The 18,646-nt window shown below is 38.3% G+C and overlaps 1 protein-coding gene across 20 annotated transcripts in view; it reads left to right on the top strand.

Annotated features, from left to right (window-relative positions):
* Positions 1–18,646, top strand: part of CDC14B (cell division cycle 14B) — a 45,375-nt gene that overhangs the window by 4,401 nt on the left and 22,328 nt on the right. For all 20 annotated transcript variants that reach the window (XR_011137878.1, XR_011137877.1, XR_011137876.1 and 17 more), the window contains exons 2-6: positions 3,181–3,274; positions 4,310–4,385; positions 6,244–6,336; positions 15,895–15,971; positions 18,511–18,577. Coding sequence is in view for 16 of the 20 variants with exons in the window: in XM_068928167.1 (XP_068784268.1) it covers positions 3,181–3,274; positions 4,310–4,385; positions 6,244–6,336; positions 15,895–15,971; positions 18,511–18,577 (407 nt within the window). In the remaining 4 variants the exon portion in view is untranslated. The remainder of the gene's footprint in view (positions 1–3,180; positions 3,275–4,309; positions 4,386–6,243; positions 6,337–15,894; positions 15,972–18,510; positions 18,578–18,646) is intronic.

Here is an 18,646-nt window from a genome sequence, read left to right as displayed (position 1 = left end):
AAATTATATTAAAATGGAAGCCTTGCTCCTTCAGTCCAAACCTTTGTGGAGTCTCATTGGAAACAATTCATCAGGGCTCCAGTGTATTATGTGTAGTAAGCCCTGATCCTACAATCAGACACTTAAGGCTGGAGTGTGCATTTCACAGTGTGTATTACTCCTGTTCAAAAATGAGTGCAGTAATCCTTGGCTACTGTAAAGCTGGGAATGTGTTTGCAAAAACGAGATGAAAGCAGACATAGCAAGTAATTTATCGTTTGTCTAAATGTGCTAAGCCAGTAGACAGGTAAATACATTTATGGGAAAAGACTTCTCCGTGTAGTTCGTATTTAAATCTCCCAGTAGGAAACACCTAAAAATGATGGTGCTTGCCATTTACTCAATGGGGAGCAATTGTTAGTAGTGCACTGAAATGGACAGCTTGTTGGGGTAATGATGTTTGACACACTCCGCTCTTATTGTGCGGTAGCTATGTAAATTCATTAAACTTGAGTTTCTAAGCTAAATTCTTTCAGGTGTGTTAAGAATAGCAATAACTAACGTGATTCAAGGATACCAGTGCTGAATATAATGCCAACAGCAATTCAAAAGGCCGCGGATGTGCTATTCGCTCAAAACATGAATTCTTATTTTTGCTGAGGAGCCCCAAGTAAACAAGTGATTCTTTTACTCCAAATCCAAATGCTGCATTTTGGAGCAAAGCACTAAGGTCTTTTAGTTCTTTGACTTAAGCAAACATATTTCTTTGGGTTTTTTTTTTCCCTTGCTTTTGTATTTAAGGTTTTGGACTACTCTTACTATAGTGCTTTTATGTTTGCTACAGTGATGTAGGGTTTTTGTGAAGACCCTGGTAGGCAGGAGGGTAGCACATGAATTTTGGTACTGCAATTGTTCTGCGCAGACAGTGGTATGAATGTGTTCACCAAGAGCCCAGGCCTATGCGGTGATGAGACTGGTCTGAAGAACGGATGCCGCAGAGGAAGAGCTGCTGGCTGTGTGTTCCCACTGCTGACCCACGTGGAGGTGGTTCAGGGAACTAATCGGAAGAGAGTTTTTCCATGTTGGGAACCTGGTGACAGCTAGCCACTAAATGAGTTTAGAAGTCATGTGCAATTACAGCTTGGGGCTATAATGTGTTTAATCTGCCAATGCCAGTTTAAACACAGTACCTGGATATCATATCCTCTCAGTTCTTTCTTTTACTTCCTCCTCTGCCCCTAGTCCTCCCTGCCACGCAAATGTTAGTGCTCGTCCTCAGGGTAGGAGGAACTCAACCAGCAATGAATTTTATTTATTTTTATTATTTTTTTGAATTTACTAGGACACCTGCCATAGATGCTGATCTGGGTTCCCAAAAATGTATCTTGGCACGACATAGGGAATAGTGCAGGGACAGATGCAGGGGAGGTGTGGGAGGCTGGGATCCCCCCCACTGCCTCGTGTCAGCCAAAACGTGTTTCTGAGGCTGCTTCTCTGTGTAACTCTCCCCCTAACACAGGCTGCCTCCACTTGGGGTACTGGTGCACTTGTTCCTCCTCATTTGCTGCCCAGCATGGGCCAGTTTAGCCACTTAGGAAGTCACAGCGTTACTCTGTCAGCTTGACGTTAGGAAACGCCTGGCTAAATGCTGGAAATAACAGAAGTTCCTAAGCAGGGAAAGCAGCTACGTACTGCAGCTACTGTGCCTACGTGATGGGACTCCTAGTAGTTAAATAACTGAGTTTGGTGCCTTGCTCCTTCTGAGAGTGGGAGGGAAGCTGGTGCATAACTTGCTCAGGAGTTAGTGTGCATCCCACTGGTTGCTTCTAGCCTATAAACGTGGAAGTTAACTGTTTGTGTCACATTGGTGTTCGGCAAAAATGTACAGTTACTGAATGTACGCTGTCTGGTGTCATCGTTGGCTGTGTACCCCCCGCCATACCGTTATATATAGGTGAGCCTTGAGAATGTGAGCATTGAGATAGAGGTCGGGGCCTGTTTTGGTGTATATTTTGGTGTTGTATTTTGAAGGAACAGTTTCTAACTGCTAGTGAACTTGATTTTGATTTAAAGACATAAAATGACTTTCTTTTTCCCTGCTGTCAGAGAAAGGAGTTACAGTTCTTCTCCTTTATGAAAAAGGGTGCGTATACATTTATATGCAGGTGATAGGTTTTTGTGTTTAAGTAAATATATCTGTTCCAGGCAACTAATTTTGCAAAAAATAAAATCCATCCTTTTAGGTTTGAACTTTATATATTTTATAATGCTATTTTTTTTTTCAGCAGGAGGAAAAAGTACTGCTATGTGCTGCAAGGCTTCAATTTTTATTGACCAATTACCACATGCACTGCAATTTACAGCAGCAGCACTGTCAGTATTTAACGTTCACTGAGGCTACAGCTCTCACAGCCATAAAAATAATTTATTTCAATATGAGTACCAGTTGCATTTTTTTTTCCCCCTCAGCCTAACAAAACAAACCAGGGCAAAACTAAGATGCCTGCCAGCGTGTATGTCTGGAAGAGGCTGCCGGGGTTAGATGGTGACAGATAGCCGGGGCCTGACTGCAGCCTGCTCCAAGTCTGGGAAACTCAACTGGGGCGAGAAGCATCAGTGCAGTCACCTCCTAACCCTCCTCATCCCTCAAGCCTGTGTCCCCTGCAAACTTTAATTTCACACCGCTATCATCAAAGTCATCATTTTACCAGAAGATGGGAAGCTTCTGATAGTTCAGTGTGAATATAGCTTACAGTTTAGTTTAATGAGGTGCTAGGAGATATCAGGGATTTCATGTTTGGTGGAGGAGAGGGGGTTTGTGTTTGGACTGCAACAGCTGGGGTTTGCTGTGTGGTGGGCTGTTGCCAAGAGGAGGTGGGCCTCTTCTGTGTGCATGGATGCAAGTTGGGTTCCTGCTGTATTTCAAAGTCTTCAAACAGGCAGCTTTCCTGGGAATGCTTTGTTTGGCAAAGAATACTAAAGAGCCGTGGATTACAGGAACCACTTCTAAACAAAAAGTCTCAATCTTTGTGTGTCTCGTTACCTAGCACCTGAGAAATAACAACATCTAACTCGGTAATAGTTAAAGGAAAATGTGGTTCATTTTATACCATATAAAGTTGTTTTGCTGAGAGCAATACTTCAGACTTTCTGCATAAAAATATGATGTTTGTAAAAGATTTAAATTCTCTTGCATTTCAGATCGCCTTCATTTTGCAATTCTCTGCCAAAAACCAAAGAGTGGAGCTGCAAATACCCATTATTTCTGCATAGATGATGAACTTGTATATGAGAAGTAAGTACTGTCATTTTATTAGTCAGAACAATAGTAATGAGGAACCACTCTAACTGACGTTCTGTTTTCAAGTGTATCTGAGGGAAATGCATCATTCCGATTATAGAATTCATTATAGAAGTTCTGTCCTCCCAAACTTATCTGCCATAATGTTTTATACCTCTTAGAATGTTTTATTGGCTTCCCATCAGAATTTCTCAGGAATCTTTTCAAAGCAGAAGCTCTCATTGTAACAGTTCTTGTTAGAAGATACTGGGATGGGTTGCAGCAATACCTGCGCAGAAGTGTGTCTTGCAGTACTGAGCTAACGGGGATGTCTTCCGTTGTTCAAGTGTAAGGTGGAATGTCGAAGCATCCTAGCTTGAGAGAAAAAAACGTCAAACTTATTACAAGCTTTTATGAGCCAAGGAAGGATGTATTTCTCCTTAGTGAATAGCATATGCCTTTATATATAATCGTAAATGCTACTAATACTTGAAACATGTTTGACCAAGGACATACTGTTTTTTAAATTCATTTCAGAGTTGAAATACAATGAAATTCATGAGTGAATGAACCTTTGCTGTCTATATTCACATTTCTCTAGCGGTACTGGGTATTGTGTCTTTATTTCATTGCGGTGTTTTACCACAGAGTGTACCAGGAACACTGCATATGTGTATACAAATTTATTTCCTTGTTTATGAGATACTATTAATTGCCTTCTAAAGTCAGGCTTTCAGATAGTTCTCAAAATAGTTTCTGACCTGGTGCCACCGAGTGATGTTTTACTGAGAACTTTTCAAGCCTTGAGTATTCTAGTTAGTTTTTGAGTGGTTTTGTGTGGAAAACAAAGAAAAAAGTCTCTCTTTTAGTTTCTATTGAAAGATGACAAAACTGTTTCCTCCAGTAAAATAGTATGAATGCAAGAAGGCAGTCTTGTATTTAGAATCAGGTATGTATGTGTTATTACTCCTTGCTTAGTACATTCACTTTAAAAAAAGAAGGCATTTACAGAGTTCACGGACAAACAATTTTTCCCCTTTTTCCTACAAGTTTCTATGCAGATTTTGGACCGCTCAATCTGGCAATGGTCTACAGATACTGCTGCAAGCTGAATAAGAAATTAAAGGTAACAGTTTTTTATTATTATTATACAATATTCTTGCCTTTTTAAAGAAGAAAACAAATGGGCCAGAATTTTTTTGTTCAAGGGCTTGCCTGGGTTCCTCATCAAGCTAATTTTTGAATGTGCATGTTGAACTTTTTGAAGGGGCATTTAGGGAGGAGGAGACTCAGGAGAGGAAAACTGCTTGCTTTTAAGATGCAAGTTGCACCATCATGGCAGTTAAGGATATTAAGCTGCTGGAAGATAGAAGTACTCCTCTACTAAGTGGGTACAGACTTCTTTGAATGTAAAGCTTCTCTCCTCTGGAATTTAGTCTCCATGGTGATCTGCCAATATTTAGTGAGCTTGAGGGTACAATGCAATGTATTTTTATTTTTATTTGAGACGGCTTGTGTTTGACTAAGGTTTCTCTTCTGGTCCTGGTATCACATGTGTAAGAAGCAAACATTTGATCTTCAAATGATAGCATTTACAACGTGGTCCTGAAACAGACTGTTACACTCCCACTACAGGAATTGAAGGTTAGCATCTGTGAGGGGTGCTCAGTAATCTTCAGGATTGGACTCTTGGTAGAGCATAGTGTCTTTAAAACAGGGAGTTCCTATATTAATGAAAATGAACCACTGCAAGTTAGTTGACCTCTAGCAGAAGCTGGAGTACAAAACCTGTTAGGCAGATAAAAAAGCTTATTAGCGTTAATGTGAATCACAGTTTGCCTCTTCCAGAGTGCTTAGATCTTGAAACAGCCACTGAACTGTGAAAATTGAGAAGTATGCGAAACATTATAGCTTAACAGAGAAATCTCTCTTTTTTGTTTTGTTTTGTTTTGTTGTTTTTTTCCTCTCTCCATTCCTTCATGTATATTCCTGGTTCTAGTTTGCATGATTCAGATCCATTTTGTGCCTGTGGCATTAGGAACAAATTTGTCTGAGACGAGATTATTTGATTTTTGTTAAGAAGGTACTCTGAAGCAACACAAGGCTATATTATAATTCTTTTGAATATGCTGGGTTGTGATATTTCAGAGGTATGTTAAGATTGATGAGAGCCTATTGCTGCTAGTTATCTAGGGTTTATTTGTCTTGAGTGCCTTGAATAACTGAGGAAGTAACATTGTTATTTAAATAGTGATCTTTTATGGTAGATTCACAGCTGATCATTTGAAGCGTACAGCTTCAGGCATATTGAAATTTGTCGTAAGGGCAAGTTAGGATTTTGCTTCCATCATAGGTGTCGTTGTCCTTTCTATTAACAGGGCTGTTTCACTCCCTTTGTAAGTTAGAGAAACTATATGGCAAGCACTGAGGTGAAATTTTGAGAAGTTATTTCTGATAAGGTTTAGAAATATTTTCAAAGTATTTTAATATAATCCTGTATTTTCCAATGTTTCTGTTCAAGTCATATTTTAGAAACAACTATTAGTAGAAGACTAATTTATGGAGAGTCAGTATTTCTCTAAAAATAAAAAAAGTCTAAATTATATTTTCAAAACTAGTTAAGACTTTAACATGTCTGTGATGTTTTTAAGAATGCCATGTAGTATATACTTCTCATAAACACATATCTGTTACTTAGGAATAGAAGTGAGAAACGTTGAATGTATCCAAAGAGGAAAAAAGAAATCAGTGTAATTTACATCAAATATGATTTAGGCTGGGTGCTAGTGGAAGTACTGAAATAATCTAACTAGAGATCCAATAGACTCTTTGGAAGCTATTGAGAGATTAGCCTACCTGGTGCACTCTGCACATATGGTTGAGAGTAAATTGTCCCCAGCCTAACATTTCTCTGATTTTGTAAAAGAAGGCATAAAAATTCTAAACTGCAAAATTACAATATTGCTGTTCATTTCTCAATACAGTCATTATCATTGATAAGGAAGAAAATAATTCATTATACTGGCTTTGATCAGAAAAAACAAGCAAATGCTGCATTCCTCATAGGCTCTTACGCAGTAAGTATTTAAATTTTTACTGTTACATCAGCATGCTAAATGTTTTCATTTTTTCATGTTCAATTTTAAAATATCAAGATAGAAGGGGTTTTTTTGCCTTAAAAAATCTTCCTGCAAATGTATTTTATAATAAGGTACCACATTCTAAGACACTTCTTAAAGTTTAGCAGGTATGAGTAGATGGGGCTTTGTTTCCCCCCCGCCCCCCTCCATTGCAATCTGTGCTCTTTAGCCATTTTAATCCTTCTAGAGAAATAAGAGCACTGCTGGGGGAAAAATAATCTTTTTGAATGTTTTCATTTAGAAAAAAAGACTGTTTCTTGATGTTTTTCCTCCCCCCCCCCCACACTCTCTGTTTTTCTTTTTCAAATAGAGAAATGTTATCTTGCACAAAATATGGTGTATCATTTCCTATTGTGTGCACTTTGAAACATGCCTTTTATTCTCCAGTTTCTTCTTTTCTAATGTGAGGTGATCTCTTCAATTAACCTAGGAGGAGGAGCGAGATCATGTGTGAAAGGCACAGAGCCTGTATAAAGCCTGGGAACGTGCAAGGTGGCTGAAATTGTCCTGGGTCAGAGCCATGATGTTGGAGGGGAAAAAATGACTTGCTTTTTATCATAACTACCTCTAAAAAAATCAGTGTTTGGTGCAACCAAAGGGGAATGTCAGAACAAAACGCTTAGTGCTTAAGAAGGAAAAATGTGATGTCCAATATTCATTTTTTGCTTTGACTTGTACCATGCCTGTGTTGTGACCATGTCTTTCTCTTGTTCGCTTATTAAGAAAGTGAAGAGAGAACCTGTGCTGCTTCTTATGTTGGAGATTTGAGGGGTCAGAGTTCATGTAGCCTTAGGTCATTCCTTTTTATTGGCTGCAAGGCTGTGCAGTACTCAGTGTGATGCTAGCGGTCTCCTTGCTGCTTCTTTACATTATGGCAGGAGTTCCATTTCCTGCTCCCCAGGGTTTTCTCTGTTGTCCATTTTCCAGAGTACTTATAAATAAAGAACTTGACTTTAAAATGTGTCAGTGTTCTATGTGAAGCACACAAAAGCTTTAGGAATGTTACTGTTGACCCTTGCATTCTTAGTTACTAAATTCGTTTGCAGTTGAGGCTTTATGTTAACCAAGAGCTGTAGCTTTTAGGAAAACTAGTTTTTCAAAGTGACTTGGTTGTATTATAGACCCAGAAAATTAGGGTGCATTGGTTTCAGTTATTAACTGAAACGTCCGTTTGGATGGACGTTGCTTTTGTTCTTGCCCAGACTTTTGTTCTGAACATGTGTAGTATTGCTGTGCAGCCCAGCATCTGCCTTTTGGAGCAGCATCAGCAATACAGAAGTAATTAACTAGTAACTGTCTGATTTGAAAATATTATGGTTGACTACCCTAAAAATGAACAAAATCTCTAACTTTATTTGTGATTGTTCAGTAGCCCTGCCATGTTGCATTAACAGAAAGCAGATGGAAGGAATCCTTGGATAGACCTAATGTCTTAGATTAATATGATGGTTTATGGTGGTGTGAAACTCAGGGTTTGGTTCTGCTTTTCCTATAAGGTAGTATATAATTTCTTCATGGGTTGGTGTGGGAGGTATTCCAGTGAAGGAAGATCAGAGAAGAAAAATTCTGCCTACCCCGAGGCATACTTTTTTTTTCCTGCACCTTTTGATCATCTTTCATGAAGAGTTGTGCTTAATTACAGCAGGCATTTTTAAAGTGTTCAGGCATACACATCCAACGTTTCCTCTTTCTGCAGGGAGATTTTGGTTGTACTTCAAGTGGTGAGGAATGGCGTAAGATATGTTTAGGATGTATGATACATGTATGTCTACAGTCATATTTCCTTATTGAAAGGAAATGTATTAAGGCTTTTCCTGTTCTAAATAGGTTTAAGCATCCAATTACTTCTTCAATTGCAATGATAAAGCTTTGCTTTCTGATGAAGGATGATCTGTTTAGCTATTGGTCAAAAACTTCAGGAAGCTTTTCTGTAACTTTAGTTTATCGCACCATGGACCTGTTGGTAATACTATTTGGTGTTTGAAGTGAAGATCATAATTTAATTTCTGATTTCTGATCTCTTGCTGTTTACGTGGTCAGTTGTCATTGTATTGTGTATTCTGTGAGTTGAATTTTGGGTTTTTGTTTTTGTTGTTTTGCACTTCCAAGTGGGTTCCCACTTCTATGGCTTACCTATAGAGGTAAGCGTGTGACAGTGCATCACGTTGGATAAGAAGTACTCAGGTGGGAAGATGAGGAAACTAGAAATGGGAAGTAGCATCCACCAAGCTACCCATAATATAGTGGTTGTCTGTGTGTGTCTTGTAAGGCCTTCAACGACTAAAGCCTAATTTTGGAGGCAAGTTATGCCTTTGCTGCAGATGCGTTAAGTTGCTTGTTAGGAATAACAGACTGCCGGCTTGCAGGAATGGCGCAAGCACAGCATGTGCGCGCTTTGATTTTTTTTGTTTGTTTGTTTTAAATGCAAACATACTTTAACACATAGCTACATTAATCTATAACGAAGTGAATATAACAAGTTCTCCTCTGCAACCTATGTCTCTAAGAGCAAGCACTCAGCGTTATTATGCTAGCAACTTGCAAGTCTGTCATTTTATAGGCTGGTTGACCTTACAGTTGCATTCCTGTGCAGTCTTAATCAGGTGTTAAGTCCTGCTTAAACAAATTGGAATATATCAGCAAGACTTATCATTTGACCCCTTTTGTTTATATGTGTGTGCACATATACGTTATGTATATATACATATACATATCATGTGGGGATATGCTAATTTTGACTACTGAAGCAATTATGAAAGTCTTCATTAACTGTGGTGAAGTGTAAGGGCAGCTGTTAGTGTTCTGGTTTACAAGCAAAGTCTGTTCTCAGTCTTTTCTTCACAGTTGGTGTGTTTTATTGTTCCCTCTGACCCCATCATCTAACTTGTCTTTCCTTCCTCTTTAGTGGAGATAGTTTCTGAAGGGGCCATCCAGGCTACACACTCCTTTCTTCCTCCTGCAACTACTGCTTCCTTCCAGGTGTACTTTGATGTGCCAGCACAGTCTAACTAAAGCTACAGGGTTCTTCAATATTAAATGGCCTTAAAGATGAAGAACAAAGTTTTAAACACATTGTTATATATGTAGTTTTATACCACAATAAGAATTTTAGAGTGAATCTTAACAGTTTAGACCTTAATCCCTTTATCGTTCATCTTGCATCTATTTTAATACTGTATTTTGTTTAATTTTTACAGATAACAAAATAATGCATAATGGGAATAATATTATTCTGGGAAGATTAGGATAAATTTGGCATGTTCAGCCACGCAAAGGGTACCTAAAATTCAGTGTGTGGGGGGTGAATGTCTATACTTTATTTGGGAGGTGGCGGGGAGAGGAGGGAGGGGAAAGAAAACCTTTGTTCTTCACCTTTTAAAGAAGAATTGCTTTTCCTTGGAAGCTGTCTGCACTGTTCAGGCCTTGCCACTCTACCAAAGCAGCAGTGATCTTCTGAGTTGATCTCTACAGTGGCCTCTCTTGATTCTCGCCAGGACTTGGCTGTGGGTGAGGAAAGTCTGCTTCTTCCATCGTTGCTCCTTCTATATTAAGAAAGAAAATGTACCCTCTGTGCCCTGTCCACCCAATTCCCAAGCTCCCCCTCTCCCCTTCACTGCATTAACTTAGTAACAGTGTTTCTTTTCTCAGGCCTGGCACTAATTATGTACTTGGAGGGCGACCCTCCGTGGGTACCTCCCCATGAACTGCTGTAATTCAGGTCACCTTCTCCAGGACTCATCTCTGTACTTTGTCTATTTTCTCATCTTCTTTCTTCAGGGTAAGCAGCGTTTCCTTCATCTGTTCTGATCCATAGTACTGTTTTTGCCTTTTCAATTTGTTAGTGTCCTTGCCAGGTGTGGCCTGTCGTTCAGTAGAAGTTGGAAGCTGCGGAATCGATTAGTATCAGTATTGAACTGCTCTGCTCTTATAGTGGCTATTGGAGAATTAGCTCTGGCTAAGCAGTGGGAAAGTAGGTAAACCTGCCTGTTTTGTGGTCCAAGCGGAGTAACAGCAAGTGGGTAAATGCTGCAGTGCTCAAATTAGAAGTGGGTAAACTATGTTTACCCTCAGCTACGTTTTGGCAAAGGGCTTGAAAAAGTGCCTGAGAAGTGAGTGGCAGAGAGGAGATGGAGAAAGAAGTACCTGCTTTTCATTTAAGAAAAGTTGCCTCAAGTCTTTTGTCTTTCTCTGTACTAATGTTCTCTAAAAGAGCTACCGCCTCGGAATTGTGTTTTGGAAATCGTGATTAGCCTTCATGATGGCAGTTTTTGCTGCTATTTCTGCCAGGTTCTTCCTCAACATGTTCTTACCAGACTCCTTGTCTCCAGAGTAGAAGAAGGGTTGCTCTCTGGGGTTCCCTCACTGTAGTACCAGCTTCCTTTCTTAACTGTCATGCAGCACTCCCAGTGTGCCCAGCCTGGTCTGTTCCCAGCTAATAGGGATTTTTATGCCTCCTTTCCCTCTACTATTTGAAAAGTCCTTCTGCTTATGATGAACAAAGAGAGTTGCTAGAGGCAAGCAGTCATTCCCTCTCTGCCACTTGTATTAACTTCTGACTGTTTACTTTAATAAAGGGACATTTGGCCACTTGTGTGTTTCTTTAGGTCACCACACAAGTTTATACAGGAGGCTTTTTTGTTTTAATGTGTTTCTAGTTTAATTTTGCTGTTTTTAACCTTGTCTTATAAGGAATTTTGTCAGAAAAATGCAATTTGTTAACGACTAGTATATTCAATGGAGCCTTAATGAAATAAAATATTTAATACTGTGAACTTACAGTAAAATTATGCATGTATGTGAGCTTATGTTTGAGCCTGGTCGACATCATAAAGGACTTACCGTATTTGTTCAGAATGGGTTTGTGTTTATTTGCAGCTTACAGCTTTTGAGATTATTTTAGGTGATATTTAAACAGTTGTATCACATGAAGTATGCTTGTATTGATTTTAAGGCAATATGTTTAGCAAAAAGCATGATTTTGTTAGCAACCTTAATTAGATTTTGCAGTTAGGATGGTCAGGAAAACAAATTTGATTACACCAAGCACTTTATGAATGGGAATTCAAAGTTTTATGTCCAGGCTTGCGTTGATATAGTTGTTAACAGGTTAGTATATTTAAATTTCAGATTTAATTTTCCTGAAAAAGCAACAAGTGATATCAAAGAACATTATCAAACATATTTTGCCTGGCCTGCAGTATTGCTATTTCACTTAGTAATGCCATATATTGACGAAGGTGCCTTTTTAAGCTGGAGCTTCCTTTCCTTTTCTGCCAAGAGTACTTTTTCCTCTGATTGTGAATATTATTTTCATGGTTCTACCGCTAATCAAGGAAACCTCTGTTTAAAGTAGGGCTGTTTTGAAACACTAATAAGAACTAGGCAATGACACAGCCTGCTGAAAGAACTCTCATTACGCAGTTGATTTTAAATGCTCAGAAAGAAGGACTAGGTAGTTCAGTCTTGCAAGCCCTTCTATTTAATTCAGTGAACATTATAGCGGCTGTTGGACTGCATGCTTATGTTGGCAGGGAGCAGTTCCTGAGTGCACCTTTCCCGGTACTCAATGCTTGGATGGTTCTTGACCATTCACAGAGCTGCATGCAATCTCTTAATTAGAAACAGATGTCCTAAATGAAAAGGATGATTAGCAGTATGTTAATGGTTCAACTGCTAATTTTAAATTTATGGCTATATTTTGAGCTCAGCAGGAATTGTTTGTGTGTGCATAAAGACATTTCTAAAGAGTTGGTACACAAGTGATTATACAGGGTGATGAAACAATACAGTATTTTGTTTGAAAGATGTCAGTTCCCTCTTGTAAAAATTTTTCTGGAAGGTCCCTAAGTAAAGGATTTGTAAAGGATTTTCAGAGTCTCTTTCTCTCTCTCTGTGTGCATGCCTGTGTGTATGTATCTCACCGAAGTGATTCCAACTCTTGTATATTTTAAATTCTAAAGCTTTGCCCCCCCACGCACATACATCTCATGAATTCAGAAGTATATCATGAAATGTCTTGGTTTTGCTGTTCATCAGCTCAGTACTTCCATTCTGTTTTGAAACTTGGCTTCTACTTACTGCATTAGAAAGTCCTTATTTCCTCCACTTGCTACTACTGCAGGTCTCTCTGAGCCTTTTTGCTTTCTAGCTCCCCTTCATTGGCTTTTCCTAATCCCTGGATTTGGTCACCCACATCACTCCAGTAAAATTATTCTCTTTGAAAGCTTTAGTGACCTCCTCCTGGTCAGGAACATTAGCTGCCACTCTGACCTCATGCTATTAGATATTTCTCAGTGAGTCTACAGTATAGTTTTAATTTTGGTCAGGAATATGTTTTTTGAAGTGTGTCTTTCCTTAGCTCTGCTCAGCACACTCTGGGTCACCTCACAGAGCAGTCTGAGAGCGCTCCAGCAGCTAGCAGGTATTCAGTCTGCTGGAACGACTAGAACTAGTCTGCAGTTAAAACCCTTGAAAGCGTAGGGCGAGGTGTCAAATCTTCAGGACCAGCTCCTGGTCTACAGGTCTGTTTCTGTTGGTGCATGCTATTTCCTAATGTGGATGTGGTCTCTGCTGCCTTTGCTTCTGTTGCTCCCCTGGGCTTTGCAGCTCCTTCTGTCACAGTTTCAGTGTCACCTGTTTGTAGGCAACTGGACCTGCTTACCCAGGCCCAGGCTTCCTCCAGCCTCGCACCCATCCAAGATCTCGCATTGGGTGTTCTCTTGTGCTTTGAAACAGTGCCAGAACTGATGTCTTCATTTCAACTGTTGCAGCTTCCTGCGTTATGTTACTGCCAAGATATTTTCCTTGTGAACTGAGTATTAGTTTATGGTCTTTCACATTCTCTGTAAAAACTGAATGCCATTCTTCCCTTTTGAAGGACTCCAGACCATCCCAGATGTCCAGATAACCTCATGCTAGCCAGTTTTTTGCAAGCCATTTTTCACTGAAAACCCCATATGACCATTTTATCTACTCCTGTCTCTGCAGTTATTCACACATCATATCTTAGGTGTGTAACAGTGTCATGACTGAAATACCACAGGATCTCTCTTGTTTCAAAAGGTTCTGAGAAATCCAACTCCATTGAAGAGCCTCCTTCTTCAGTGAATGTACTATATGTTGCTTCAGATGTACTGCAAGTACTTTCCATTTTTGCTTGGTACTAGTTCCTTTGAGCTTGTCCACGCTGAAAAATGCTATATCCTTGAAGTGTGTTTTCTGTACGTACTAAATGATGTTAAACATTCCAGTGCTTAGAGATCTTTGCGCCAGAAATCATGTTGGCTTAAAGTGTCCTCATCTGTAGCTGAGTGTTCATATAACTATGTTAAGTATATCCGCGCTCATTCACAGGTATGTTCAAACAGTGTTTCTGCAACTTCATTACTTAGGTCATTTCTTAAGTTGGTTCTGTGCTTAAGAACTAATATGTTTCAATATGATGTAATGCTATTTGCCGCAACACTTGTGGCAAAAACTACTCTTGCTGTTGTTGCTGTTGCAGACAAACACTTTTGCTATTGAAGCTTCTTTGGTTCAAGAAGCTTCTGAGAGCTCCGCTGAGGTGTGGGAGTCCTTACCCTTTCTGAGCCACATATGTCTACAGGATTAGCTTCTATTAGCTGCATTTATATTTGTCTGTAGTACAAGTAGTACTGCCAGTAGTACCATACCTTACAGCAGTGAATCGCAACTGTTTTTCTGGGTGACTCATTTCTGCATGCAAACTCTATTTCTGCTGTTTAACTACAGTCTCTTCCATTTTCTGGTGCTGTTTTGCATCTCTGATTTGTAAGTTTTTCTGGGGCGGGGCTTCCCCTCCACTCTGATAGGCAAGCAGTGCTGTGTTTATAAGGTTGCTGGCAATCTGTGTGCATTGTGCTGCCAGATGCAAAGTATCACTGTATCAAAGCACACAATCTGAAGTTTCTTGGAACATAACGTTTAAGTCCGGTTTTATGCAATGACTTGTATATAGTTTATGACTGCAAAATATAATTAAAAGCTGAACTAAGGCACCTGAAGAATAACTCTTGAATGATAGTTTGGCTTTTTAGTCTCTTTTTTAATTCTGGGTTTATGCTTGTGATTATAAATGCAAAACCCACCAACCTCACCCTAATGAAAACAAATGCATGCAAAAAGCATGCAGTTGTCATTACTTAACTACTTAAAACAGTGGATTTTTCTTTGGTTTTGCTAGTTGCACAGGAAGAATACTCAAAAAATACTTAACATGGTAAACAAATCGGAGGACAAGCAGAGAGTCACCCGTTTCCATGTGTGTTTAGCCCTTTGCTGGGGATATATCTCAAGCTTTTTTTTCCTCTTTGGCAACATCTGTTTCACCTCCCATTCTCACTCCACAAGAATGCGTGTGCATGTGTGTAGAGAGGATATTAAAGGTATGTTAAACCATTTGTTCAAGCTAGTTTTGCAGCAGCGTAACAGAAATTTGGAAGGCAATGCTAACTTTTAAAAGAAAAAAACGGCAAAACCAACAAAAAGCAATTATGCCAGACTTAAATTTTTGGAGATGGTTTATTAAATACTCATTAGATTCTTACTTTTTTTTCTTAGAGGTTTTTTTTAAGTAATTGATAAAGTCCTGTAAATTATTTACATTTCCTATAATAAAAAAAAAAAACTTCTTGGAGTATTTTAATGCTTAGTTAATGCAGTTTTAAGGAAAAAAGTAAAAACTTTAAATTACTGAATGTTGACCTATTGCCAACAGCTTGTTTTTAACAGTTGCTCTCTTTTGGCCATGCTGGTGATTGTGTTTGATGGTATGGACCAGATAATTTTGGAAGACATGATCTGTGTAAAGAGCGAGCTTAGTGTTAGAGGCTTTCAAAGACAGATCAGTCATGTGGTGAGGGAAGACCAGGCAGGTATTGGGATTTGATCTTTTGTGAATCTGGTACATTTTCTTGAATGTTTTTAACAGTAGAAAGCTTGGTATTTAGTGTTTACAGTACGTTGCTTCAGTATATTCTTAGGATTTTCCTTCTTAAGCTACAGATTTCTTTTTCACTTTATGGCATCTGGATTTATAGACAGGCTAATTCCAGTTTTGCTGGAATATTTGAGGGTTTTTGTACTTTGAATTACATCTTAAAAGCATAATTAAAAAAAAAAAAATCTACCAAAATTGTCCAGCCAGGTTGCAGTAAAAATATAGAAGAACCTAGAGTGACATAGGCTTTTTCACTGTAGCCTAAAGCTGAACAAAGCCTGGGGAAATCTATAGATTTAATATAAAAATAAATGCATCTATAGCTTGAGCAGTATTTTATATTGTTTTGCTTTATTTTAGTTTTATGTTGCACACTTAACATTCTTTCATTCTTAATGCCACTCTTTTCTAGCACTTTTGAGCTGTCTGCAATATTTAATTATGCCTTCTGTAGTAAACAAGTAACTTGAAAGTATTCATATCAATCTTAAAATAACCATTAAAATGTTTTCTTTGTCTTTTTCTCACAAAAATAGATAATATACCTGAGAGAATCTCCAGAGGATGTGTACAGGCTTTTATTGGCTGGAAACATTTCATATCTTCCCTTCAGGTAAATACAAAGATGTTAGAACTTTCTGTAGCTTGATTTTTGAAGAATAGTATAGCGTTTACAGTCCTGAGATAGGGTTTTTTTGCTAACATTTTAACACGTGACACATTCACTGCCTGAGCTATGAGTAGAGACTGCTGAATGGGGTGTTGGCAGCCAGCACTGAAGTGTACTGACAGACAAGCAGGAGCTGAAGTAGCTACACTGCTTTGTATATAGTCTTGTTGAGCTTTTTAATCTATATTTTTAATCTACGTTGTTTCTCACTTGACAATCTATATTTGTGCCAGTAGATAAACATATCAAAATATCTGCCAGTCATCACAGATGGCTTGTAAAACAATTAGCACTCCATTTTTTTTTCCCCACTTGCTGAATACATGAAGCAATCTAAAACACTATTTGGTGCATAAAGAGTGCTAGCTAACATCCTATGATTTAGTGCAACTTCAAAGCATTTCTTTTTACCAACAAGCAAAAGTGCACAACCATTGCTTTGTGGCTGCTTGACCCTGATGGAATGTAATCATAGCTGTTACAGACCACAGACTTCTCATTATGGTACCTACTGTGCTGCTTTATGTAGCAAATACGGTTGATCCATCCTGCAGAGGAACAACTTTCTAACAAGAGTTTCTAAAAGTTGGAGCAAACTAACATTCCATTGGCAGCCACAGTTTTCAGAAAAGAATGTCCAAAAAGCTTTTCAGAAGGCAAGTCAGCTGTCCAAATATGTTGTTATGGGGTGATTAACTCTGTCCTTGCTTGTTTATGTTTTCCAGCTGCCTTGCCAAGAGCTGGGCTTTTGGTATTCTGAGTTTCCTCCCCCACTGCCCACCCCACCACAGTGCCAGCCACCACCGTGTAGAAGCACCTACCTCTCTTTGTTTGCACATTTTCCTCATCCCAATTTCGTCTCTTTCTTTTTAATTCCTTTTTTTTAAATTCAAAGAAGAACATAAATGCTCCTTAAGGAGACCTGTAAAGTTTGTTCCTAAAGATTGTATAGGAGTGTGTAGGAGGGGCAAAGAGTAGCTTTTAGCTCTCTGTGTAAACCCTACCTGAAACCTCAGACCATCATCTCTTCAAGAGCACTACTGAAAGAAATGCAAAGAGGTGTTATATAATAGGAATTATGGAGAGCTGACTTGTGAAGAAAGCACAGATATGTCCAGCCTCTAGGATAAAGAATACAGTATGACATCGCCTACCAAGTGTCTGGGAACTTTACCATTTTCTTTGATCTACTAGTGCACTTAAACCTGGTGCAAACAGAGGAATTCTGAGTAAAAGAATGGTGAACTGGGATGTTACTCTGGACCCTGTTCCTTTCAGGTCATATTCATCTCTGCAAAAAAACATACCTTAGCATAGAATAATAAAGGGTTAATCAGATAGTTTCTACTTCTGGTCATTATAAACAGGAAATTTTTTGTTAGTGGGATGCAAAGAATTTCTTTTATCAGTTTCCTGAATGGGATTCTATTATTTCCTTCTCCTGCTGATTTTTTTCCACTTCACTCTGATTCATTAGGGAGGAGAAGGATACAAAAAAAGTGTAGAAGTAGCCATTCAGGTACTTCAGAAGTACATCCTTGTGTGAGTTTAAATTTGAACATAATGGTATGTGTGCGTGTATATATATATATATATATATATATGTGTGTGTGTGTGTATATATTTGTTTATAAATTTTTTTACTTTATGTCAAATTAATGACTGTAGCTGTAAAATCTTAGAACTAGGTGTTCTGCGAAAACAAAATATTCTTTGTAGATTCACAGTTTAATTTTCAATTCTTTTTTTAATTTGGCTATAATATTTCTGTAGAGAAAGCTTATTCTACAGTGCTTATGGAATCTACTAATAACGGTACTAAGAACATGCTATTCTAGAATCAAGAGGATTTAAAAAGTAGTAGTTGAAAGGACTTCAACGAAAAAATCTTTCATGTTTATACATAAACTGTGTTACACTTCTCTGTCTTAATATATCTACACAAATGTGCATCTTGACAGTTTACTAAGATGCTGTTCACGTAGATATATAATGCGTCTGCACAGTATTTTTTATTTTAAGTAGAGGGAAAATCTTACAGTATATTACAGTTAGAAGGATGAAAACTGTTTTTTGAGTGTACTTCCAAAGAAAGTGTTTAAGAGTGTCTATCAGAACATGATGTTCATTTTGGCATTAGTTTTTACCATGGGGAGTTTTTGTGATTTTTTTTTTTTTTTTAATATACCTGTCCTTTTTTAACATTAACAGCTGAACATGTCAGTTTTACTGAAAAGTATAACTGGAGTAACCTTGGTCTGGGATCATCTGTTAGCATAATCTATATTATGTTTTGTTATTATTATAAGCTGCAAGATGGGGGAAATAATCATCTGATGTAATTATTTTGTTGTAATTGTCTTGAAGTAATCCTCTTTTAAAGTTGTTTTTTGAGAAGTAACTTTAACTGCTTTGACTTGGATTCAAACGGGAATGATTTTGGTCATGAAAATACATGTTCATGAAAACACATGTGTTACAGGGATGCTTCATTTGGTACTTGCAGTTTTCATCTAACATTGCTGGATTGTTTTCATGCAATAAACAAGGTCAGTAAAACAATATTTTTACTATGGCAAAAGGTCAGCTAAATATGGTCCTGGAAAAAAAGCAGCTTA

The sequence above is a fragment of the Struthio camelus genome, chromosome Z, assembly GCF_040807025.1.
Source record: "Struthio camelus isolate bStrCam1 chromosome Z, bStrCam1.hap1, whole genome shotgun sequence".
NCBI lineage: Eukaryota > Metazoa > Chordata > Aves > Struthioniformes > Struthionidae > Struthio > Struthio camelus.
This window is presented reverse-complemented; position numbering and strand designations above follow the sequence as displayed.